Source organism: Acartia tonsa, chromosome 5 (assembly GCF_053477335.1).
Source record: "Acartia tonsa isolate MP-2025a chromosome 5, ASM5347733v1, whole genome shotgun sequence".
Classification (NCBI taxonomy): Eukaryota; Metazoa; Arthropoda; class Copepoda; order Calanoida; family Acartiidae; genus Acartia; species Acartia tonsa.
This window is the reverse complement of record NC_137264.1, coordinates 22,196,467-22,223,800: the sequence shown is the minus strand read 5'-3', so window position 1 is coordinate 22,223,800 and position 27,334 is coordinate 22,196,467. Positions and strand designations below refer to the sequence as shown.

At 31.6% G+C, this 27,334-nt stretch overlaps 1 protein-coding gene across 1 annotated transcript; it reads left to right on the top strand.

Moving 5' to 3' along the window:
- The first annotated feature begins 455 nt into the window (after window positions 1-455).
- On the top strand, window positions 456-20,374 carry LOC145319040 (3-hydroxybutyryl-CoA dehydratase-like protein, mitochondrial). The gene is made up of 13 exons (XM_080160865.1): window positions 456-551; window positions 836-875; window positions 1,264-1,302; window positions 1,971-2,052; window positions 4,927-4,967; window positions 5,337-5,418; window positions 13,615-13,676; window positions 14,593-14,675; window positions 15,137-15,196; window positions 16,247-16,362; window positions 18,617-18,706; window positions 19,287-19,335; window positions 19,687-20,374. The coding sequence occupies exons 1-13, from the start codon at window positions 477-479 to the stop codon at window positions 19,738-19,740; spliced, it is 873 nt and encodes a 290-aa protein (XP_080016991.1). The 5' UTR covers window positions 456-476; the 3' UTR covers window positions 19,741-20,374.
- The last annotated feature ends 6,960 nt before the right edge of the window (window positions 20,375-27,334 follow it).

Below are 27,334 nucleotides of genomic sequence, written 5' to 3'. Positions count from 1 at the left end.
ATTAAACTCAACTTTAGAAGCAGACAAAAAATGTAAACATTAGATTTAGAAATTAGTTGCTAAGTTAAAATAAAAAAAGAAATGCTGAAAATAATAATTTTATTGACAAGTTCTGTTTGAATTTTACAACCATTAAGAAATTCTATTTGTTATAAGAAAATCTTTCTTTGGTAACCTACTTAATAAAAGTATAGCCTTGTGCTTGTTCAGTAAAAAATCTTTGAAATATAAATACAAGTACATATATATGAACAAATTTTAAAAGGTTGACAATAGACCTAGCCTGTTATGGAGAATATCCAAAATGCTATATGACAAATTTTAACATTTTATGAACATGTTACAAGTTTTTCTGACTTTTACACTTTTTTATTGCTGTAATTTTGTTATCGGAATAGTTTAAGCTTGACATATGTATTAACTTGAACTACATATGAAACAAATAGTTCTTTTTTTTCAGAATTAAATTCTGTAAAATGTTAGTTTTCCGAGGAATGCGAGTCTTACGGTCAACCTGCCCAGGACTTTCACGTTCTGCCAATAAATTACAGGTAAATTTCCCAACAAAAGTTTGTTTTATCAATTGATTGTCTATTGTTTTATTTTATTTTAACTACATATGTATGTATGTATTAGAATGTCTTTTTGACGGTAACATGTTAGCTTTTGGCCCGGGAGTAAGGGAAGGGGAAATGGGCAATTACTTGAATTTAAGAGTTTTCGCTGAAAAGCCATGAAATCCAGATTTATCCATAAAATTTGTTTAATATTGCTGAAAACCGGTTCTATTCCAGTGGATATTATGGCATACTGAAATTAACTTAAAATCATTTAGGCAAGAAAATATTCAAATCTTGTGACAACAACACTAGAAGGTAAGAAAGTCAAAATAATAAACTTATAAGTATAGATGCATAACCCAAACAACAACCTGGTTCCAGTGGTGGGGACCTTTTTCGTCTGCTAGCAAATTGCTTTCTGTTCTTTTGTATCAACTTTGCTGTATTAATACTTCCCACACTATTGGCTGATATTCAAAGACTCAATTTAAAGTCGGCACAAGTTCTCCGCCCTGTGAACATTTAGATATTAAACCCATGTCCCCTCTATTCTTTTACTTTAATGTCAAAATTAAGTAAATAATGTATTTGAATATATTAGATTCGTGCTTGATGATAGCGTTACAGACTGACAGACAAAGTGAATTAAAGAGTAGTTTCTCTACTCACAATACTGTTTTTGTTTACATAGTTTTATTTTTAGAAGAAGGTAAAATAGCTGTGATTACGCTAAATAATCCAGGTATACAATATTTTTTCCAGTATGGCCTCGAAACCTTTTGGCTGGATTCGGGGGCCGTATATATACATGTGGTGTCCTAACCCAGCAGAGCTATCCAGTACCGAATATTATCTAACCTAATCTACCATAAAGAAATAAGCAAACAAACGAAAAACTAACCCCGCCCCTTAAGTTCAAATTATTTCAAAAATATAGTGGGGGGGGGGGGGCGGGGTGGTAGTTCAGTGCTAATATAGCGCTAATAAAAAAAGTATTTAATTTATGCTCAAGCAATGACAATAAGAAAACAATATTGAATTTTGAATCTACTCACCTCTCCAGAGCGCTACGGGTCAAGACTTAGCCCTTGCAGAGAAATTTTCCCTACCTGGCAAATGGATAATTTATTACAAATTAAGACAAGTTTGTCATTTTCTAAAAATAACAAACTGTCTTAAGTACTTTAAATCTTAGAGATAGACCCCATGAAGTTTTTAGTTCTTTACATGTCCCATCAAAAACTAAAAACATTATGGGGAGTGGGGACTATCTCCAAGATTTTATATATCTAAATTAGTTAAAATTGTGAGTGATTGGTTTCTTTTGAAAACACTTTAGATTACATAACTTCTTACTAACATACAAGAAGACCATCAAAAAAGGGAAAAATAGATATATATTCTATTAAGGAAAACTAAATGCCCTAACAGAACCGATGGGAGATGAATTAACAGAACAAGTAAACAGTTTAAAATCAAATAAAAATTTGAGGTATTTTTAATAATAAAAGAAATATTAAAACAAGCTTATAAGTAATATGGCGTGCATAAAATTTGCCAAAGTGGGAAGTGGGCGGGGGGACCGATATACTTCCTTAGGTGTCTACTCACCATCAAATTAAATATGACTTTATTAACACCTTGGCTACTTTAATGGGTGTACCAGTGCAGTGGGTGTAGACTAGACACTTGTTAGGAGAGGTTTAAATGGGGGTAGGGAGTGAAAACCATAGAGGTTGTATACGGTATACACCCCTCTTAATTTTGCACGTCACAGGTATTGTCCTTGTATAAATATTACATTGACGCATGCTTTAAGTATTAAAATACACAGTTCATTTCAAAGTAATTCGATTTTCAATTTCATTTTCTACATTAGCTATAAAGGGGAAGAGAGAGAAGACTGGTGCAAATTAGGGTGGGTTCATATCGGAATTAGACAAAGCGGGGATATGCAACAGATAAAATTAACCTTAAAAACATTTCTGACCGAAAAAGAATTTTAAAAAATTGAGTTTTAGAACACGACCACTTAAAAATATAATTCATTACTTATTAGTATGCAAAGACGACATTCAAAATTTTTTTTGAATCAGAACTATGGCTTCATGGTCCTCCCTGGAAAGGCCTTGAGGAGCTGAATCAGGAACTTTTGTCCGTTTCAAAATATCTCGTTCCTAGCCTTAGAAATCACTAAAAAACAAAAATTTTTAAGGTTTATTGAGAATTGTCCAATTTGTAGAGGTTTTTTAGATTTTCTCAGGCTAGGAACGAGATTTTTTGAAACGGACAAAAGTTCCTGACTCAGCTCCTCAAGGCATTTCCAGGGAGCACCATGAAGCCATAGTTCTGAGTCAATAAATTTTTGACTCCCATTTACAAATAGCTATACAATTGAATGTCTGGTCGTCAGCGGTTTTAAGACTTAGGATAAATTTTAAATCATCCAGAGGTGTATTATATCTATATAAATTGAGTGCAGATCCCCGCTTTGGCCTCAGAAAAAAAATGTCCAAAATCGACCCACCCTAGTGCAAATATACTGGTACCCAGAGTTTTAGAAACACCTTCCTCCATTTGTTGGCTTAAATACTTAGGATACCATTATTAAATATTGATTTGTTGCTCTAAACTAGTATTGTCAAAACTTTTCTACCAATAATTTTATTCTATAGTAGGAGTATGTTTGCTTATCATAATTTGAGCTCATCAATTTATTTATCTACATTGTCTTATCCCTTAATATCCCTGATTACTATACCATACTATGTATTTGTATTAAACAACTGATATTTTATATTACACAATATGCTTACAGAAATATAGCGTTGCCCTTGTCCTAATTATTTACTAGTTGCTTCGCCCCTAAACTTAAAATAAGAAACAGCATTCTGAAATTAAAAGAAATCTTCCATGAAAAGCATAGCCTCATTTTTTTGTTAAAAATACAGGGAATAGTCCATAAGGGGCGATTCGTCGTATTTTTAAAAAGGCTTTTTATAGGTTATTTTAGGTTAGGTTAGGTAATATTGGGTTATGTGATTGCCCCACAGGGTTAGGTAATTGGCTCCGCAGGGTTAGAGCCCCCCGCAGGGGCTAGAAATAGGGATAAGCTACTGTGGAAAAATACGAAGAATCGCCCTATAAGGTGCAATGTTACGAAAGGGACTAGATACCCAAAATACATCCTAATTAATAATGTTAGACATTTTTGGATGGTTCTTTCCCTTAGAATTTCTATTGCTGGCGGCTACGTCCCTCTTGGAGCACTTTAAATGTGCCTTAGAGAAAATTTAGCAAGGGGTCATTTTCTTGGTAGGGAGGTTTGGGAGGGGACAGGCAGATAGACATCCTGTGAATTTTAAACAGGGATATGTTGTATCCTAGCCAAAGAAGTTTTGTTTTTGTCTTAAGCGAAGGATCTCACTAACCTCTAAACCGATATGGTTCTCTTTTACAATGAAGCTTCTGAAAGATCCATGGATGGTTTGTAACTATTTTGGGGGGAATCGTCCATAAAAAAAATTAACCCCAATTTTTATTTTTATTTTTCTTTTTATATCAAAGGTTAAAAATGGGGACTCGCCCTTTCCCCACCTTTAGATCCTCTAGAAGCGTAGCTTCTAAAACCGAATTGTAATATAAAGAATTGTACTGGCCCTAATATTCTATACAGCATTGAGTAATAACATTTACTCCTTTGTTCAATTTCATGTAAATCAATTTCACATTTCAATATATATATATTATATATGGCTGCTTCACAAATCAAAATCTAACCAAATCTCTCCAAATAATAAATCTATAAATATATAGATGTACAAACAGATATATACCTCTATCCTGTTGGAAACTTTTTTGTCTGCTAGCAAATTGTTTTCGGCTCTTTTGTAGCGACTTGGCTGTTGTTCCCAACGCTTTTGGTTGATTTTCAAAGACACAATTGATAGTCTGCACAGGGTTTTCGGGGTGGGGAATTACACTTACTTAACCCCTTCTTCACCCTCTATTGGTTTAATCTAATCTTCACATTTTAAATTATAGAAGTCTAGAAGATCCACAAGAGATTGTACAGATTTTGCGCGTTCCAATTATATTTTCCAGTATGGCTTCGAAATCGATTAATATCCGCTGGATTAGAACTGGTTCCAAGCCATTCTGAAAAATCGTGTATCGTATCGCATTATATCCAGTTTTCTACAAATATAGAAATGTACAGTTATAGTATTAAAGCTATTTTTGTTAGCCAGTGCCTTCGACATCTCGGGGCTAACAAAACGGGTTTTGGTCTTGTTATTGTATGTTTTTATATCCGCGGAAAACTATTTGTAATACGATGCGATAAACAACTATTCTTGTATTCTAGGGCAGCAATTTTAACAGGTGCTGGCAAAGCCTTCAGCGCAGGTAATGAATTAATGGATGGATAGATATTTTTGGATATATAGATAGACCTAAAAGTTTCTCCTCAAAGTGCCTAAAGAGCACTAAAATCTCTACCCTCATGATTTTTTTTTGAATAATTTAAAAACAATAAGAGGCACTTTGAAAGAAACCTCCGACTTTAATGTAATTTTATTTTTGTGAGGATAATGTGTGGATAATTGAAAATTAGATAGAGATTTTAAAAAGAAGAATATTTGTGTATTAATAGGTGGATGATAGATATATAACTTCCATATTAGACAGATGAGGAACCATATTGATGAAAACTGTTTAAAAATTAATAAATGTATGTATAGACAGAAAAAAATGTATACTTATTGAATCATTTAGGTGGTGATTTAGACTGGCTATTACAAAGGCATCGAGATACTCCACAGAATAATATTGATATCATGATGAAATTTTATAAAAGGTAATATTATATATCATTTCTTGGATCTTAAACCAGAATATCATGTTCTCTAAAGAAGTGAAATTGTAGTTAACTAAAGTAACTATTCCCACCATCCACTCCCTTTACCCCATAACCTCCCCTACAATTGGATGAATAAGACTAATAAGTTATGTCTATGTTTAGCAACCTAAATTAAAGACATAACATTCACGTATATTCTATGTCCATTTGTAATATTATCTATAGATGTTTCCAATCTCTTTTAAAGATTTTGATGACCAATGTGACCATTTACTTTTTGGAACACTATTTCGTCCTTTTTGCTTGGCTAATTTTTTAAACACTATTCAGTCCATCTGCTTGGCTATTTTTTTTTAAAGTAGCAAAGCTACTCTTTAGTTATCTTTGTCTGGTTATAGTTTACTCTGTCTGTCTGTTCGTCCATACATCAGTGTGTCAGTCAGAGTCACTACGGCTGGTTTGGGAAGATTCCACAGATCATGATCCAATAAACCTACTTGTTTTATCGGTTTTTCGGTCATGCTTTAAAAAACCATATCCTTCTTTATTATTAGTTTTTGTATGACCAATGACCATCTGCTATATAACTCACTTTGTCCGTTTACCTATCCGTGATCCTTTTTGCTTCGCTACCTATAGATATTGTCATCCTTTTTAGTATAGTAAACTTTTTAAAAAGAAGGAATATTGTTTTTGAAGGAAAGAAAAGATAGAAAACTACTTAGTGTTAAAAGGATCTATTAGTAGTTTAGAGTGTTTTTTCATTTTTGTAAAAAAACGTTTTTGTTTGAAATTTTATATTTTTGTTTGAGGAAGGTTTATGCTATCAGTGTCTTTTTAAGAGTCTAGCTATTATAATTTTATGGCAAGTTAGGTCAGGTCATAAGTATTGGCTGAAAAAATAAGTTAAAAATCACTTGAAGATCTAATATCTTATTTTATAACTGAGTAAGGTTTTTTGTCTGCAGCTGAAGATTTCGGTAGTTACTGATCCGATTGTGTTAAAAATTTTAGGGGAGCATCGTAATGGTCCTGTGATGGTATTACGTTGTTTTTCACTATTCAAATTTTAAGATGGTTTTATGCTCTTTTTCTGACTTAGATTTTATTGGCGCAGCCGCAGTATCTAATAAGTCAAAAGATGTGTCATACCTCCTTGTTTTTAGGCTTTGCTGTTTAAATTCTAGAACTTTGTTACTTTGAATGATAACTATGAAAGATAACCTAGATATAGATATTGCAACTTTAGACAAAATTTGTTTTATAAGTGTTCTTACATTACAGTAGATAGACGTTCTTTATTACAATTTATACTCGTATATGAGCCGTAAAAAATTAGAATTTATATTTATCGCTTTGTATTATAGACAACTTTCCGCGGATAGGAAAATAAAAAATTATAAGATTAAAACCATTTTTGTTAACTTTGAGGAGCTATGCATAATTTTTTAGTATGGCTGATTTTCGATTCTAATCCAGTGGATAATATTCGGTTTTGAAGCCATACAGAAAAATTAAGAATATAAAATAATCCACAGTGTTTTAAAATTCTTTAGCATTTTCCATTTTTTGGGTTCAGATTTGCATTAGTATAACAGCTCTTTTAGAATGTGTATTAGTGCAATGACTATAACATGTGATTTAAAAAATCTTTATTTTAAGAGTTACTGTTCTTTTATTAGCTTGTTCTTGCTTCCCTATTACCGGAAAAAATGCCCTCGAAGAATATTATTGCTATACATTTTTGGAAGAGTTTTTATACAACAGCTCAAAAATCATTAGAATGTCATTAAATAATATAGCTTAAAATGGAAACTGAATCCTAACATGCATACAAAAAATCAATCTACACTTCTACCCCCCTTTAGAAAATATAAAATATACCATTAAGGGGAAATGAACAAAATAACTGAAATGAATATCAAATTTGTTTCAATTTTCCTTTCCCTGTATAGCTAATAAAAAGAAAGATTATATCACAATCAAATCAATTTACTTTTTACGTGGATTTTTTTTGCATTTTCAAGATCCTGTATATTAAATATATTATATAAACACTAAAAATGGGCTCAGTGCAACAGAAGGGAAAAGTTTTGAGTTTATAGAATTAAAGAGGCATTCGATAATTTTCAAAAAAGAAAAGGATGGGGGTGCAGGGGTTGGGGGTCGAGTATAACATATGCTAATTGAATGAAAGAAGACACGGAAAGGAAGCTTTCCTTAAAATTTAAAAAGTAGAATAAAGATAAAAGATTTTAAATTATATTGTTATTTTCTTACTGCGCTCCCTTAAAAGGTTTCATTAACAGCTGTACTAATGAGATTATATTTTTTTAGGGATGCTTGATTTTGATCTTTTTTATTATTTATCCAATAATTTAAAATAAAATAATATAAAAGTAATTGTTTCAGCGTTGCGGAGCCGTTTGAATTTGGTGCGGCTCCAGCTCAAGCTCCGACCTAAAATCAAGAAAAACTCGATATATTTTTTTACCCATAAAAAAATATTTTTTATTTTCGACTTTTAAAAGTTTTAAAAGTTCAATTTTTGATAAAAATGGACTTGAAAAACTTAAAAAGGGCATTTGCACATGACAAAACAGAGTTACAAAATTACAATTTATAAAAAAAATCTCTTTATTTATCTAGTCCGGAGCCGGAGCCGTTTTTTAACGAAAATTATGGCTCCGGCTTCAGTAAAATATGGCGGCTCCACGGCTCCCGGCTCCGGCTCCGCAACACTGGTTCCTACAAATCATTTAAGATTATCTACTGTTAACCCTTCCTAACATTAATCTTAAAGGAAAGGTATATTTTTGTATGGACCTGGTGAAAAACTAAGTATTAATAAAAAGAAGAATGATAATATCCGTAGAAGCGAAGCTCTTAAACGGTAGGACAAACACACATTAACACTTGAAAATTTCAGCACTAAATAAGCAGAATATAAATGAATAAGTCTAAACAAAATTCGAAGAAATTTGTTGCAAAACTGCTTAAATACAGGATACTATTTTAGGACTGGATTATAAGGATAGTTTGCTAATAAGAATTATAGAACAGCTTTGCTTTTAAAAATGCACTAAAAACATTTTCTCATAAAAAAATGATATATCTTTTACAGCCAAAAGCTAAATGAATTATTTACTAAAAACCTAGTAATAGTAAAACCTGCTAATTTATATGGGGGACGGCTGAAATTAATGAATTTTGTTCTTTTTTTGTACAATTTAAAATTGTACTTCTCCAGTTATGAATTTTGAATACTTCTTTTAGGTATCATAAGAGAATTTTTTTTCGGGTTAGGTTAGTATAATGGAAGCCCCTTATCATTACAGCTGACCATTGCTACTACCTATATTTTTTTTGAAAAACATGGCAATGAGGGAATTGTGTCTTGTTCATTATTTGATTGAAAGGAACTTATTCATAAATTGTATCTATTTTGAGTCAAATGTTTTTTTTTTATTTTCTAACCCTTTTTTTACTTTTCTTGATAGCTAAAGGGTATAGAGGAAGTTTGAAGAGTTTTTAGAAAGTTTAAAAAAAAACTAAATTGATTATCTGCATTGTGTTGCATTCTTTGGTGTTTTCCCTCAAAGCACCCCGTTGAACATAGAAACCTCTTTTTATTTTTGAAATATATATAAATTAAGGGTGGTGGTAGATTATTGTTTCGTTTATTACTTTAGGTCAGGTTAGGTTAGGTTATATTGGGTACAAGGTAGCCCCTTAGCATTAGGGATACCGCAGGTACAAGAAAAAAGACTCCTCGCTTATTCCCTATAAATTCACACCTTTACTGAAACAAAAATAAACAAAAAAAATAATTTAAGTTTTTTAAAATAAAAGGTCAATTTATTAAATTGTCCATCCAGAGATTGAACTATGACTAGAAAGTAAGGTAAAATAAATATATCCAGTAGACCTTTTCATGAAAATACACTTTTTAGAATTTCAGTCTTCTGCTTACCTAAAAAGTTACTTTAGGAGCCTAGAAATACATGTACAAAATTTCAGCTCTCCATCTTTACTGGCGACCTAGCGCCAGGCATGTAAAATATCAACAGATAACGGTAGCACGGCGGTTTTAACAATATCTCAGCAATGTGCAGGTTTTAAGCTCTTCTGCATATTTCAATTTAAACACATAATGACAAAGGTATATTATCCCAAAAATCTTTTGTCCAAGTCTACTCTACACCTAGCGCCAGTCAGTTTTCTAAAATCATGCATTTTATACCTGTGAAAAATGAAATCGCCAGCGCTAGGTGTAGAGTAGACTTTGACAAAAGATTTTTGGGATATTATATCTTTGGCCTTATGTGTTTAATTTGAAATATGCAGAACACCTTAATTCATCTTCCAAGCCATTCTCTAAGTATTTTATATTTTTTTTATTAAATAACGGGATTTCAAAACTGCCCTTTGAAAAGGCCTAAAAAATATTTTTTTTTGTCACTTTTTTCACTGCTTATAATTACAACTTATTAAGATATTATGCTCAGTTAAAAAAAAATCGGCGCCTCCAGCACCAAAAAACAGTTAAACTTCTGTGCCCCTGCTTGCCCCCCTCTTCGGCTAACAGTAGTTATCTCAAGAAGTAAAAGAGATATCAACACACAGAAAGAAAACTTTTTTAACATAACCGAACAGATTGTAATGTAATGTTTACAGATTTCTTTTTGGGACTTTCCTTCTAGGGGCTTGTGGAGCAAAAGACCCCCCAAAACACTAAAAATATGAGTTCTGAGCTTATTTTTAAAGATATCAACCTGATTTTTTTTGAAAACTTTTTTAACATAACCAAACTCAGTAACATTTATAGATTTTATTTTGGGACTTTCCTTCTAGGTGCTTGTTTGGCAAAAGACCCCCAAAACTAAAAATATGAGTTCTGGACTTATTTTAAAGATATCAACCTGATTTTTTTTGTAAACTTTGTTAACATAACCAAACTCAGTAACATTTATAGATTTCATTTTGGGACTTTTCTTCTGGGGGCTAGTGGAGCTAAAGACCCCAAAAACACAAAAAATATGAGTTCTAAGCTTATATTTAAAAATATCAACCTGATTTTATTAAAGAAAACTTTTAAAGATATCAACCTAATTTTTTTTGAGAAAACCTTTCCACATAACCAAACTCAGCAACCTATACAGATTTCATTTTGGGACTTTCCCTCCAGGGGCTAGTGGAGCAAAAGACACCCAAAACACAAAAATATGAGTTCTGAGCTTATTTTTAAAGATATCAACCTGATTTTTTTAATAGAAAACTTTTTAAATAAAACTAAACTCAGTAATATTTAAACATTTCATTTTGGGACTTTCCTTTCAGGGGCTTGTGGAGCAAAAGACCCCCCAAACACAAAAAATATGAGTTCTGAGCTGATATTAAAAGATATCAACCTGATTTTTTTAAAGAAAATTTTTTTAACATAACCAAACTCAGTAATGTTTACAGATTTCATTTTTGGACTTTCCTTCAAAGGGGCTGGTTGGGCAAAATATCCCCAAAACTAAAAATATGAGTTCTGGACTTATTTTTAAAGATATCAACCTAATTTTTTTTGAGAAAACTTTTTTCACATACCAGAACTTAGTAACCTTTACAGATTTCATTTTGGGACTTTTCTTCTGGGGGCTAGTGGAGCTAAAGACCCCAAAAACACAAAAAATATGAGTTCTAAGCTTATATTTAAAAATATCAACCTGATTTTATTAAAGAAAACTTTTTTAACATAACCGAACTCAGTAAAGATTGTTGTGGAGTAAAAGACCCCCCATATTTTAGTGTTTTGTTGAAATCTGTAAACATTACTGAGTTTGGTTATGTTAAAAAAGTTTTCTTTAAAAAAATCAGGTTGATATTTTTAAATATAAGCTCAGAACTCATATTTTTATGTTTAGGAGGGTCTTTTCCTCCCCAAGCCCTTCAAAGGAAAGTCCCAAAATGAAATGTGTAATGGTTACTTAGTTCAGTTGTATTTAAAAAGTTTTCTTTTTAAAAAATCAGGTTGATATCTTTAAAAATAAGCTCAGAACTCATATTTTTGTGTTTTGGGTGTCTTTTGCTCCACTAGCCCCTGGAAGTAAAGTCCCAAAATGAAATCTGTATAGGTTGCTGAGTTTGGTTATGTGGAAAGGTTTTCTCAAAAAAAATTAGGTTGATATCTTTAAAATAAGTCCAGAACTCATATTTTTAGTTTTTTTTTTGCCAAACAAGCCCCTAGAAGGAAAGTCCCAAAATGAAATCTATAAATGTTACTGAGTTTAGTTATGTTAACAAAGTTTACCAAAAAAATCAGGTTGATATCTATAAAATAAGTCCAGAACTCATATTTTTAGTTTTGGGGGTCTTTTGGCAAACAAGCCCCTAGAAGGAAAGTCCCAAAATGAAATCTGTAAATGTTACTGAGGTTGGTTATGTTAACAAAGTTTACAAAAAAAATCAGGTTGATATCTTTAAAAATAAGCTCAGAACTCATATTTTTAGTGTTTTGGGGGGTCTTTTGCTCCGCAAGCCCCTAGAAGGAAAGTCCCAAAATGAAATCTGTAAACATTACATTACAATCTGTTCGGTTATGTTAAAAAAGTTTTCTTTCTGTGTGTTGATATCTCTTCTACTTCTTGAGATAACTACTGTTGGCCGAAGAGGGGGGCAAGCAGGGGCACAGAAGTTTAACTGCCAGTTTTTGCCGGTTTTGGTGCTAGAGGCGCCGATTTTTTTTAACTGAGCATAATATCTTAATAAGTTGTAATTATAAGCAGTGAAAAAAGTGACAAAAAAAAATATTTTTAGGCCTTTTCAAAGGGCAGTTTTGAAATCCCGTTATTTAATAAAAAAAATATAAAATGCTTAGAGAATGGCTTGGAAGATGAATTTAGGTTTTCTGCATATTTCAAATTAAACACATAAGGCCAAAGATATAATATCCCAAAAATCTTTTGTCAAAGTCTACTCTACACCTAGCGCTGGCGATTTCATTTTTCACAGGTATAAAATGCATGATTTTAGAAAACTGACTGGCGCTAGGTGTAGAGTAGACTTGGACAAAAGATTTTTGGGATAATATACCTTTGTCATTATGTGTTTAAATTGAAATATGCAGAAGAGCTTAAAACCTGCACATTGCCGAGATATTGTTAAAACCGCCGTGCTACCGTTATCTGTTGATATTTTACATGCCTGGCGCTAGGTCGCCAGTAGAGATAGAGAGCTGAAATTTTGTACATGTATTTCTAGGCTCCTAAAGTAACTTTTTAGGTTAGCAGAAGACTGAAATTCGAAAAAGTTTATTTTCATGAAAAGGTCTAATATCCAGCTTAACATTCATTGGAGAGTGTTATTTATAATGTAGAATTAATCTGGTACACTTGTCATTTAATACTTATATTTGCGACAACTTTTACAACATAGAAACTTTTAATTGGAAACATTTACAAAACGGCTTGCTTTATAGCATCAAGATCTATGTCAGATCTGTATAGGAAATAAATGTCTATAGTTGAGCTCGAGTTATTCAACCATTTAGTGTTTTAAACTCATAGTACTCTAATATTCTGTAATAATTCTCATATTCTTAATAAGCAATATCAGCATTTAACCGTGGAGCTTGAACTGCCCTTTTTTTCTCGACTCCTAGGTCAAAACGTTATTATCATCAAATTGAATAATTTAACATGAAATAAGACATTAGATACAATTATAAATTCTTGTTAATTACATCATAAAAGGGATAAGACAATGGCTGATAAATTGATGTACATCCCAAATGATGATACACAAAATTACTCTTTCTGTAGATTAAATTTGGTGGTTGAAAATTTTGAACACTCAACTAAGTAAACCAAGCAAAGTTGTTAAGCCAATGGAAAAGAAAATGTTATTATAAAACTTTGGGGACTTGTTTAATAAACAAACTATTGTCCCCTCTCTCTCTGACATCATAAATGAACCTATTATATATTAAAGAGTACAGTATCTTTATAGTTTATAAAGGTTGAAAAAACAGGGACTGTAATTTACTTATGTAACAAAGCAGGAACTAAACAATAAACGATAGGATATTATTTTACACAAGTAGAACTAAAACTCATCCACATCTCTCGCCCCGGCCAAAGCTTGAATTCTTGACAATTTTTTTTTTAATAAAAAATGATATATTTGATTCAAATGAATATATTTTAGATTTCTGGTGATGAGAGACTTGCCTGTTCCAGTAATTGGTGCCATTAATGGTCCTGCAATAGGTAAAGCATATTTTTATACTGTATATATCTTTGACTTTCCTAGTTGACAATAATAGTTTTCTATAGTATACATAGTATTCGTAATATTGGTCAAGCTGGTATGGGTTTCCAAATATTTTGGTAATGTGTGATCACATGACAAAACTTGAAAGTTTTTTTCTCCTCTAGTGGACGAATAAGGCTTGATTGATTGATTGATTAGCCATAGTCTCTTAGGGTTTGGACCTAAGTAGTCATGGAGTAGGCTGAGACACTTTTGTTTAACCACTAGGGCTATCAAGCTCCACGTTCAAGCACATTATGACTTGACCCGCTATCTCATGAGAGCTACTCATTATTACCTCACCCTCGCCGAGTATGGCAGGTGTCCCAAATTAAGTTATCGTAATGAATTCGCTCTCCGCAGAGGAGCTTGGGAAAAGGGTAGTACTGATATTATGTACTTGACTATTAAGTATCCAAACTTACTCAATAATCCCCTTCTTACACAACCAGGGGAAGTTGCGTGAATGTATTCAACTGAGAAATTCGAGTTGCCACATGGGGACTAGAACTCGAACTCTCATCACCGTAACTCAGTGCGTTACTCCTGAGCTTCGACGCCAATTAAATTACAAATTTTACCATATGATCACTACATTGACAGAATAATTTTGAAACCTATTACCGTATGTGCAATGTTTAAAAAATACGATGAATTTGGTCGTATTTTTAGCGAAAATTATGAATTACAAAAAAAAATACAAAAAAGGAAAGGAATGAGTTTAAAAGCAAGCATATGCATTTCTAGTTGAAAGGTAAGTAATTAAGGGGTGATAAAAACTTTCTACTTTAAAGAGAAATATTCATCTTCCTCTCATTTTCTTTCTTCTTTTCTACTTTATCTATATATTACATTATGATGAGGTTTTTATAGGTGCTGGCTTCTGTTTGGCTTTAGGAGGAACAGATATAAGAGTGGCTCATACCAAAGCTAAAATGGGACTTACTTTTACTAAGGTGAATTATTTTCTCACTATCTACAACTTTGTCTTTACTAGGTGCCCTGTACAAAATTGTTGGTTTGAGATGAATGTACAACTGTACATGGTTTTTAACCAGCTTATACCAATAATATAATTAATTTTAAAAAAGATTTATTTCACTTGTTACCTTACCTGATTTTTAACATCTCTACAAGTGTTATTTTTCATAACTTAATGTCAACATAGATGACTGCTATCCCTCAGAATTACTTTAATTTTGTGATTATTCTTTATATTTAAAGCTTAAATTTTTGTAACATATTAATATTTAAAATATATTGCTCATTAAAGGTTTGATATTCTTTTCAATTTTGCCATTTTTTTGCAGTCCAATAGAGGCTTGATTTATAGAGCTTTAATTTATTTAATCTTTCTCAAGATTGAAATATTACAAACTATAATTTGCCAAACAATCTCAATTTAATTTTTTTTCAGCTTGGTCTTCATCCTGGAATGGCCGCAACTCATTTTCTACCACAAATAGCAGGACCTCAGGTGTTTAGGATAATTAGTAATGGCTTCAACTCATTTCCTACCACAAATAGCAGGACCTCAGGTGTTTAGGATAATTAGTAATGGCTTCAACTCATTTCCTACCACAAATAGCAGGACTCCAGGTAAGTAGAATATTTAGGAATGGCTGCAACTCGTTTCCTACCACAAATTGAAGTACATTAGGTTATTTAGGTTGGCTACAACTCATTTCCTACTTAAAATATTTATTAGGAACTCAGGTGATAAGGATATTTAGGAATGGCTCATCCCCTGTGACAAATGGCAGGAACTTAAATTATTAGGATATTTAAAAATAGCAAAACCCCATGTAAATAGAATATTCAGGAATAGCTGCAACTCATTTCCTATTCAAATAGTAGGAACTCAAGTGGTTTGGATATTTAGGAATGGCTACAACTCATTTCCTACCACAAATAGCAGGACCTTAGGTGATTAGAATATTTAGGAATGGCTACAACTAGTTTTCTACCACAAATTGCAAGACTCCAGGTAAGTAGAATATTTAGGTTGGCTACAACTCATTTCCTACTTCAAATATTAGGAACTTTATATAGCAAAACCTCATGTAAATAGAATATTCAGGAATGGCTGCAATTATTCAAATAATAGGAACTCAGGTGATTAGGATAATTATGAATGGCTGCAACTCATTTCCTACCACAAATAGCAAGACCCCAGATGATTAAGATGATTAGGATGTTTAGGAATGTCTACAACTTGCAAATAGCAGTTCCTCAGGTGATTAAGTGTTTAGAATGCAATGGCTGCAACTCATTTCCTCCCACAAATAGTAGGAACTCAAATTATTAGGATATTTAGGAATGGCTGCATTTTATTTTCTACCACAAATAGCCAGACCCCAGGTGAATGAAACATTTAGGAATTGCTGCAACTCGTTTCCTACCACAAATAGCACGATCCCATTAAAATAAAATATTTAGGAATGGCTTCTTAGATAAAAATCTTTTTATATTATAATCATATACCCTTCTGGTGTTGATAACTCATAGTTATTTGGCAATTTTTCAGGTGGCAGCTGATCTGTTATTTACAGGCAGACTGGTAGACTCTTCAGAAGCAGTAAGACTTGGTCTAGTGTCTAAATCATCTGATAATGCTGTTGAAACAAGCTTAGAAATAGCAAGGTTTATTTTTTGTATTCTATATTTTCTTTACTCAACATAACAAAAGCTGACAATGACATGAAGATTCTCAAAGTACCTATGAAGGTTTATAATACTTTTGGGGAAGGTTAACACTAACAGAAACTAAAAATTTCAAATAGGGAAGGGGGATCGACAAGTATCCTCTAGGGACTTTTCCGCGGTAATATGACATGATTACTAGACTTTGTTTATTTACAATGACTTTTTTGTCATTTATACTTTTTAGACCATACCACCTTAATCTCTCAATAATTTTTGTATGTATATCATTAAAAGAAATAAGAAATATTTCTTTTGAATTCTCATTTGAATATGTAAAAAGCAAAAATATTTTGACCATTTTCTGTGTGAAAAGATATGTTGAAAGTAACTTAAATATTTAATGAACTGTTGAAGTTTTAAATTCTAAAGTCAGAAATGTGTTAAGAATAATTCATGATATATATTTATATTTTTGACCAGTTTTTTTTTGCAAAGCAGCATATTTATTTTATGCTTTCTGAATCTTTTTAGGTTTAAAGCAGGTTAGGTCTTACAACCTAGATTCTTGATAATTAAGTTTGCAATAAGATTTTTTGTTTATTTTTTTATCAGTCTCTTGTTTTTGCTTATTATGTCGAGGTGATCAAACAATCCTGAATAATCCTGAAATGGGTATCCCATAAAACTATTTCTCTATAATAAAGTTAACGTTTAACTACATCATACAAGAATAAATAAGACGATTTTAGAGCTTTTACATAAAGATAAAATGAAAATTTAATAAAACAAGGATGACAACATCCATAAAAGCGAAGCACTGAAACGGACATTAACACTTATATATTGTCAGAACTGAATAATTAGAATATAAATGTATAAGAGTCGAAGCAAAATTGTAAGTAAATTTGTTGAAAAACTGCTTTATACATGCAGGAAAATAATTATGGACATACTTAAATTTTTAAGACTTGATTATAGAGTTGCTTCGCTTATAACATTATACTTTGTTGTCACAGGAATCAATATACCAAAATTCAGATCAATCGGATGATTAGATCACATAAAAATTTGTTGCTAAAAAAGTTAAAAATTCAACATGTTTAAAATGAACGTACGGACATTTTGGTACTGATTATAGATTTGCTACGATTTCTAAATCGTACCTAAAGGAATCACCATGCAAGATTTGAAATCGGTAGGATAATTCTAACATGCCTAAAATAACGAAAAAAGCTATCCGTTACGGACGGACCGACCAACCCTAATTATAGAAAAGCTTCGCTTTTAAAATCATTATAATATAATTATCTTATTATATTTAGAGATATCTGTCTATCAGCACCAGTATCTGTTGGTACTCTATTAAAAACCTTGTAATATAATTATCTTATTATATTTAGAGATATATGTCTATCAGCACCAGTATCTGTTAGTATTCTATTAAAAACCTTGTAATATAATTATCTTATTATATTTAGAGATATATGTCTATCAGCACCAGTATCTGTTAGTATTCTATTAAAAACCTTGTAATATAATTATCTTATTATATTTAGAGATATATGTCTATCAGCACCAGTATCTGTTAGTATTCTATTAAAAACCTTGTAATATAATTATCTTATTATATTTAGAGATATATGTCTATCAGCACCAGTATCTGTTAGTACTCTATTAAAAACCATGTAATATAATTATCTTATTATATTTAGAGATATCTGTCTATCAGCACCAGTATCTGTTAGTACTCTATTAAAAACCATGTAATATAATTATCTTATTATATTTAGAGATATATTTCTATCAGCACCAGTATCTGTTAGTACTCTATTAAAAACCATGTAATATAATTATCTTATTATATTTAGAGATATATGTCTATCAGCACCAGTATCTGTTAGTACTCTATTAAAAACCATGTAATATAATTATCTTATTATATTTAGAGATATCTGTCTATCAGCACCAGTATCTGTTAGTACTCTATTAAAAACCATGTAATATAATTATCTTATTATATTTAGAGATATATTTCTATCAGCACCAGTATCTGTTAGTACTCTATTAAAAATCATGTAATATAATTATCTTATTATATTTAGAGATATCTGTCTATCAGCACCAGTATCTGTTAGTACTTTATTAAAAACCATGTAATATAATTATCTTATTATATTTAGAGATATATGTCTATCAGCACCAGTATCTGTTAGTACTTTATTAAAAACCATGTAATATAATTTATATTTAGAGATATCTGTCTATCAGCACCAGTATCTGTTAGTACTTTATTAAAAACCTTGAGGGACAAACAAAATATCAACCTTGAGGAATCATTGAGGTATTTTATTTTTAATCTTATCCGCAGCGCAGCTTTGCTACTTTATGAATAGGATATGTATGTGTGTTTTTGCCCATTTCTCAGTATATAGGAAATTAGACCTGAGATGGGTTTTTGAAAGATTAATGCCGCGTTTTTTCGACATTTTTTCGACATTGATTGATTGAACGAAGACGATAGGATTTCAACAGAGTATACAATTTAAGAATTCAAAATTTTAAAATTATTATTTTAGCCATTGTATAATGTCTAATACAGCTCTAAAAAGATGCATTAATAAATATGTAGCAAAAATGGATTGAAGATAATTTGTTTGTCTTCTATGAAGGTCCGTACCAACAAAAGCGAAATAATTAAATAAATAGATGTATACTCTGTTTAAATTTCGCAAACTGAAAAAACGGGGCATTCATTTTTTAAAATCCCATCTCTCTCATAACTTCAATTATTATTATATACAAACTGCTGAAGGTTTCAATTCTTATCTTCAAAAATTTTAGTTTCTGATCAATCAGGATATTTCACTAAATTAGTTTAAACTTGTACTTATGGATTTTGTTATCCTTGTTTTCATATTTAGAAGAGAAGCTGAAGCGCAGGCAGAATGCTATCCCACAAATGATTTGAAGGTTTTAATCTTTAATAAAAGTATCAGGATTTCTAATAGTCTATGTGTGTGTGTGTGTTTAGCGAAGAATCTCGCTAATAGTTTCTCCTTTAGAGTGAAGTTTCTAGTAGGACAGAGAAGTTCCCTAACTATTTTGGTTTATAGAACATCCACTCCAGCCACCCAAGAGCAATGACCCCCCCCCCTCCCTCCCTAAATTTTTAAAGTGGAGTGTTCATTTCCCTCTTTATTTCAGAAAAAAAGAAGGATGAGAGGTGTTCATAGGTATCATTGCTCCCTAGGTACTTTGAGGGAAAGAACCAAAAAATCAGCAGACATTTTGTCCAACTACATAATAAATTTTTTTTTCTAGGAGGGCGTAGTGGCACTTCAAGAAAAAAGAAAGCCAATTTTTAAAGGAGACTGAATAAATTTTAGTTTTTGATTGATGTAATTTCTGTAAAAAATAAGGATGACAACATCCATAAAAGCGAAGCACTGAAACGGTAGGACAAACGGACACTAACACTTGTATAGTGTCAGAACTGAATAATCAGAATATAAATGTATAAATGTCAAAGCAAAATTGTAAGTAAAATTGTTGAAACTGCTTGATACAGAATAATGTTTATGGACATACTTACATTTTTAGGGCTTGATTATAGAGTTGCTTCGATTATAATATTGTACTTTGTTGTCCCAAGAATCAGTATACCAAAAATCAGATCAATCGGATTATTAGATCACATAAAAATTTGTTGTTAAAAAAGTAAAAAATCAACATGTTTAAAATGGACGTTCGGACATTTTGGTAATGATTATAGAGTTGCTACGCTTTCTAAATCGTACCTAACTACTACAGGAATCACCATGCAAAGTTTGAAATCAATAGGACAATTCTAACATGCCTAAATTAGCGAAAAAAGCTATCCGTTACGGACGGACGCACGGACGGACGGACCGACCCTAATTATAGAAAAGCTTCGCTTTTAAAAATATATTCTACATACATATATAGTTTTGATAATGATAAATGTTGAAAATATATTTGATAAGAAAAATCACGAAACTTGTAATAATTAAACTGTTCCTGCTTTTCTTGTCTGAAGCATCGTGACAAAGAGGAAGTTGTTACGTAACCAACAATCCCCCCCCCCCCCCCCCCACCCTAAACCACCAAGTACTAGTGCGCCTTTATTGGCCTCTATAAGGCGGTGATGGTGTCGACCCTTCACCTGACTTTTTATGAGAGGTGGGGTGAATGTTTTCTAGAGACGGTATAGTTATAAACTTTCCCTTAATCCATGAAAAGCTGCACTAAAAAGTAGCAGTTAGCCAGATCGTTCGGTATAGACAGTCATCCTGTTAGTATTAAAACAATAATTCAGAAACAAAAGATTTGTAAAGTATGTATGATGAATGTTTATTATTATTATTTAAATAGCGGTGTGTCTTCATTTCTGATGATTTCCATGTCCTCGGTGTTTTCGTAAAACGACACATTAGCAAAAAGTTACAAGGAAGTTTTACACATGAAAGTGAAGGCAAGGGGGAATGACACTTTATGCTGTGATAACAATTGGCGTTTCTGATGATTAATTAATGCAATATAATTTTGTGTAAGTGATGGAACACCATGAGTAGCACATGCCCTCTTGTCCTATCTTTTGGAGATTAAACTGTAAGGAAATCATGGAATTCGGGATAGGTATAATTGTTTGAATATTAAAAACACAAATCTCCCAAGATTTATCCTATTATAAAAATAACAGGATCGCTGTCTGTCTCTTTGTATGTCTGTCTGTACAGAAGGATTTCTGTAACCGCTAAACCGACATGGTTCTTCTTTTTGGGAGGGTACCACTAGAAAATATGGCTCTCCACCCCAAATTTATTTTCTTTTTAAAACTACAATTGAAAGACTTTCCCACCCCCCTGTTAAGTGCCGCTTTTAGCCTCTAGTAGAATAAATACTTACATTTTTACCTACTACTTCCACTTAGTAACCAAAATAGTCTATATTAGCCAAGACTCAATAAAAGTCCGATTTTACGAGCTTTTTCAGTAGCCCTGCCTTTACTGTACTGTTTTGTGTCTTGGTTCTTTCATCTAGTATTTGCAAGTAATAAAATGTGCTCTCCCTAGTAAGCAGCATTTAGAGTTCCAACCAATACCAAACTTCGTATATCCGACATGATCTATATTTTTAACCTGCGGTTTCACCCCTAGTATCTAGGAGTTTTGTATTCAAAGGGGTATGGAATTGGCAGAAAAACTAGCCTAAAATCATCCAAGGCATGAAATCTAAAAACAAAACAGCCAAATCCCTCCCAGTACCCAAGTGAAGTTTCCCTAAAAAGAAGAAGTCAATCAGTTAAGAAGATATTGAGATCTTAAGCTTCAGTCAAAAAAACCTACTACTTTATATAATAGGATTGTGAAAACATAGTTGTATGTAACAACAGACAGATACAAGAAAACGAAGCAGTATAGAAAACGCGGTGCGCGTGTTTAAAATTATTTTTGTAAAAATAACAAGCCGGCTTTCTTAAAATTTATTAGCAAGAAAATTTAAAAGCAGTTTTCTTTTTCCTTTATTTCTAAGGGGATCATAAAAATTTTATCTCTTTTTTTTTCATGTTAAATTAATAAACACTGTTTGCAGAAGCTTATTTGAATGATAAGCTGCACTTTTAATTTAAGCATTTTTTCAAAATGATAAGAATTTGTTTATTAAAATTAACATGAAAAATCACGAAACCTTGCAATAATAAAATAAAACAGTATTTTTGTCGACATTCAATTTCATAACTGCATAAGTGATAATTTTGTTTAACATAATTGGGAATGTACATTAATTTATCGTCTATTGTCTTGTTGTATTAATATGGTTTTTTAGTCTTTCCAGGAAAGAAAAGGACATTGTTATGGTACACAAATTTTATAAGCAAGGTTTCTCATTCGCTGGCTTTGGATTAAACTTTGTTTTCTTTGGATTTCCTAATTTTTTCGGCCATTACCATATCCCCTAAGATCTCTAGACTATTAAGTGCTTTTAGAGAAGAAAGGTAATTGGACTAAAATTATTATGGTACCCATAATTTCTCTTTCATTGTTGGCTTAAAACTTTGGGTTATTTTGTGTTAAAAATAAGCATATCTAAACTTTTCAAGGAACAATTTTCATCTACAAAAGAGTTAATTTTTGTTTATAATTATTAGGGATATATAGTACATCCATTAACCGTCCATTGCCTTATTCCTTTTAGATAAAGCTTTACAAAGTTTTGAAAAAAATCAGCCATGTGACGCCATAAAAATGAGGGATTAACCATCTCTTTTTTTAGGGGTTTTCTTTCTCACTTCTCCCTCATCCCTTATTAATATGACGTGACATGGCTAATTATTTAAGACACTTTGTAGAGCTTCCTTTAGATCCCCGAGTCTTGTGTTAATATAAAAACAGCACAAAGATTTATTCTCAACAAATGTCACATGTTTAAAACAGGGATAAGGGATGGGAAACGTAGGAAAATATTATTTCAGGCCTAATAAACCAGTTTTGGGATGACGCAGTGGTTCGTCCTAAACGCTAATGAAAAAGCTGTGTGTGTGTGTAGATAAAGTATAGAATCAAATTCAGGTAGCTAGTTTAAAGTAAAAAACATAACTTTTTATAAACCTATATATTAATGGCTTTTGTTAAAATGAAGTTTTTTCTATCCCAAAATTTTTTTATCTTTTACTTTGGTAATTTGAACTGTCAGAAAGCTATCGTTGGGTTTCCCTCAGACAGATTTTAGTTTGTATTATTTGCATTTTTATTAATGAGTAAAAATTTTATTTGAAAATTTCATTGCTAATTAAAATTCAAAATAAATAAATAAATATGCACTTGGGTAACATTCTATCAAGTTCTTTGGATACTATAATGTAATGATATATCTGTACTGTGTTGTATTGTACAAAAATTAAGGTTAAGGTGTTGTATCAATTCCGTACTAAATTTTTAAAATTCAAAATACAACATCTAATTTATTAACTACCAAATGAAAATTCGTAGCTACCTTCTTTCCAAAAAAATAATCCCGTTATTTTTGTTTTTTCTATATGGCCCTTTTTTAATGTTTAACTCTAAGCAGATTTAATAATTAAACTAATGTGATCTAACACCATTTATATTTATTTTTTTGTAGCAGACGAAATCATTATTTTTTCTAGAACTGTCTGCTTCTAAAATTTCCGCCAATTGGTGATTGGTTGATACAAAACAAGCCCAAATCACAGAACACTATTGGTTTAGAGCGGTAGCCAATATGAGCCGTCCGCCAGTAAGGTCATTAAATTAGGCAAAAGGTAAAAGTTGCATGATCCCTTTCAAAACCAGGCCGAGACCTAATTTATGGCCAGGTTTCCTATCCCTTATCCCTGGTTTAAAAGCTGAATTCATATACAACATAGCTTTTGAATGTGTTTGAAAGAAACTTGAATTTCTACCACAATATATTTTATTCTACTAATTTAGTGCAGAAAATAAAAGCTGGTTCTAAAGACATTTAGACATTGTAATTGTACTATATGGCATATTCCCTTCTGGTTCTAATCCACCGGATATTAATAGGTTTTAATTCATACTGGTAACCAGATTCTTGTATTGAACAACCAGTGATATATTGTACCCTTAATTGAGGTATAAACATTAAGCTATAAAAATTGGAAAGAATTTCAATGAATATAATAGATTTGAAATCTGCATAAAATTTTAAGGAATTTTTATAAAATTCGTTTTTTGTATAATTCTTTATCTATAAGCGCAAATACAAAATAAGTTAAATAATTTTGACATCGTGATTGGTGGATTGAAAACTATCTGCGCCCTGATTGGAGAAGCTTAAGTGACGTACATCAGTCAACCAATTAGAGCGCAGGTAGTTTCCAATCCACCTATCCTATTGGTCAAAATTTATTAACTTAAATTGGATTTGCGCTTTTAAATAATGAATTATATAAAAAACGAATTTTATAAAAAATCCATAAAATTTTATGCAGTTTTCAAATCTATTATATTCATTAAGATTCTTTCCAATTTTTATAGCTTAATAAACATATCAGTGAAACCAAGTTTGTAATTGGATAATAAAATTTGTCTAGAAATTTGAATCATGTTAAGACATTAGAGATGAGATAGTAGACTGGGGGTAAATACCTCCCCCCCCCCTTCCTCCATCAAGTCTATGTGTAAGATTCTTTCTTTGGTAGATGGAAATTTTTGGGGGATAAAAATTGGCTGTAATTAATAAATCTGCATTTATGTAAGTATGTTCAAGAAAACTAAAAATCACTTTAGATTGTTTTTAAATTCGTAGGCTTATTTAGTAAATGTAATATTGAATCACTAGCGGTTACGCTCCTAGATGCCTTTAGCGGAACGTAAAATTTTTTTTTTGCTTTACAGTAAGATCAGCTGTTTACCAAAAATATGTTTTGCCGCTATATGATGTTATTTATGTCTTTTAAGCACCTTCCCCCAAAATAGATATATATACCTTATGAGAAGGTACCCTGCAAAGGAAAACCATAGTGGTTCAACAGATGGCGAGATCCTTCGGTACAGTCAGAGAGACATCCTGTTACTTTATTTTAAGGATATATCCGTGACTGTGAGGTAAAATACTGCTTTTTATAGAGTAACCTTATCACTGAAAGAATTTTAAATCTTAAAATATCTTTGTAAGAAGTTTAATAGAATATTTGATTTGTGTGTTGTGCTCAGGGAGGAAAGGGAACATCCGGGATTAATCTCTTATCAACGAAGGCAGAATCTCACCCTTAAGACTGAAAATGGGCGGATATGGACCTCCATTGTCATATCCCTGAATCCCTGGCTTGTGCTAGAGTGCAAAATCTTTTTTTAAAGAAATTATCACATTTCAAGTCAAAGTTCTTTTTATGCAACTGATCCTGTCATTTCTAATCCTAATCCTCGACTTGCAACAATAGATGTAGTAGAATATACGTGGTTAGTATAACAGGAAAAAAATTGACGTCAATTTAGGTTGCAATTTTCCCCCGCTTTCATTGGTCGGGCCGTTTATCCATTAGGAAGGGAGGGGATGGGGGAGATCGTTAATTTAGCCCGCTACAGAGTTCACTTTGTAATAAACCATGACAATCTGGTGCAAGATCCAAGTAATGATAAATCCATTCTTGCCACTGATAATTCTGATTCTGGCAATCTTGAATCAAATTTATTTCTATGGGCCTCTAGGGTCGAAGCCGATGGTACATAAAAGTACCGAATTCCGAAAGCATATCAGCTTTAGGGTTATGAATTTTACACATAAATCAAATTTATTTGTGATCCAGATTCCAGGGATTTCAATGCATAGGACAACGGACAATAAATTGATGTGTACTCTTAATTACTTCTGTAGATTTCATTCATTTGTAGAAAAGTTTGGACACTCAAAGTTTGCAAAAACAATCAAGATATGATAAAGCCCTTAATGTTTTTAAACCAACGAATGAGAATAGGTGTTTATAAAATTTTTCCTACCATTATTACTTAATTTATCTTCCCTCCCTATTTTGTTTAAGATCAAATTAACATATAAATACAAACTTTTAAATTTTAAATTTAAAAGATAAAAAGGTAATTTATATAGTTATCCTTGTGGATAAACGTTTTAATGATTTATAATGCTATATTTGCAAAAAAAAATCTTTCAATCTTTTTTTCAAATACTGTTGAATTAACTCGACAATTTTTTTAGTATTTTACAAAACATCCATTTTGGAAAATAGCAAGAAATTATGCCCAAATAAAAGAGATAGGACGCCTTAGCGCACAGTTATAGAATCTTGATCACAAAGATTCTTTTATCCAATCTTGACAAGTGAGGTATTTTTGGAAAGAGTAATATACATAGAAAACACCTATGTAAATTAGAAAATCCGCAGAAATCATATAAATGCTTAAAGCTTAAATGGCCCTGGATGAATTTTTAACTGTCTTTTGAAGCTGTAATTTTGACTGTTTTGTTTAAACATCGATAGAAAGATTATATGTTATCTACTGAAAGTCAGGTGGTTAGCGTATCCAATATACCAAGTAGGAAGGGTACCTGTGGTTTCATACATGTTAGAATTTTGAAAAGGTATCTTAAAAATCTTCAAAAAAAAATTTAAAGGCGCAAATTTTAGTTTTTATCCCACAAAAATAGTATTAGTAATGTTTTTCTTAGCAATGACAATTTAGTTTTTGTTGTTTCAACAACTCAATAAATATATGGTCACTTTCAAAAATTTTAACTTGAACCAATCCGTGGATACCCTAATAAGTATGTATGTTAAGATATATAAGTTTTCCGGAATTTTAATGTTAGGGTGAGTTTTGAAATCTGCATCAAATTTTAAGGATTTTTTTTAAATTCGTTTTTTGTATAATTCTTTATCTAAAAGTGGAAATGCATTTTAACCTATTAGTGCCGAGCGACACTTTTATGGGCCGATCAAGCTGAACATTTCAGGGAAGCTTTATAATGGTCAAAATGGAATTTCAATTTTTTTGTTTTGCTCTTGTGGCGTGCACAGGAAAGTTGCAAAAAAAACTGGTTCAGCATGGCCATAAATGCACAACGGGTATTTAAACCCGTTTTGGGTGGTTTTCTGCTGGCATTAAAAGCCGCTTTTTCCTAAATACCCGTTATTTCGACAAAAAAATGAAAAATGTAATTTTTGAACGCCCAAAGTGAGATGAACACTTTTTAGAACTTTGATACGATCCGTAATTGAAAACTACACAACTTCATGTAATCTATAGGGCTACAAGTAATATACGAAGCATTTATTTTAAATTTAGTGTTTTGGCCGGTTTCGACCGCCGTAACCGGGTAAAAAAGCCCGTTTGTCGAAGTTTTAAAACCTGACATACACAAAAAAAGAACATATAAAAATTGGATGATACATATCAGAAAAAGAGCATAAAACTATTGGAGGACACATATAGAGATTACTAGGGTA

Bases quoted from the DNA above. Each gene is read 5' to 3' on its own strand.
- LOC145319040 (XM_080160865.1), top strand. From the start codon at position 477: ATGTTAGTTTTCCGAGGAATGCGAGTCTTACGGTCAACCTGCCCAGGA. The intron at 4,968-5,336 runs GTAATGAATTAA...TGAATCATTTAG, and splicing joins TGGCAAAGCCTTCAGCGCAG to GTGGTGATTTAGACTGGCTA. The intron at 13,677-14,592 runs GTAAAGCATATT...AGGTTTTTATAG, and splicing joins CATTAATGGTCCTGCAATAG to GTGCTGGCTTCTGTTTGGCT.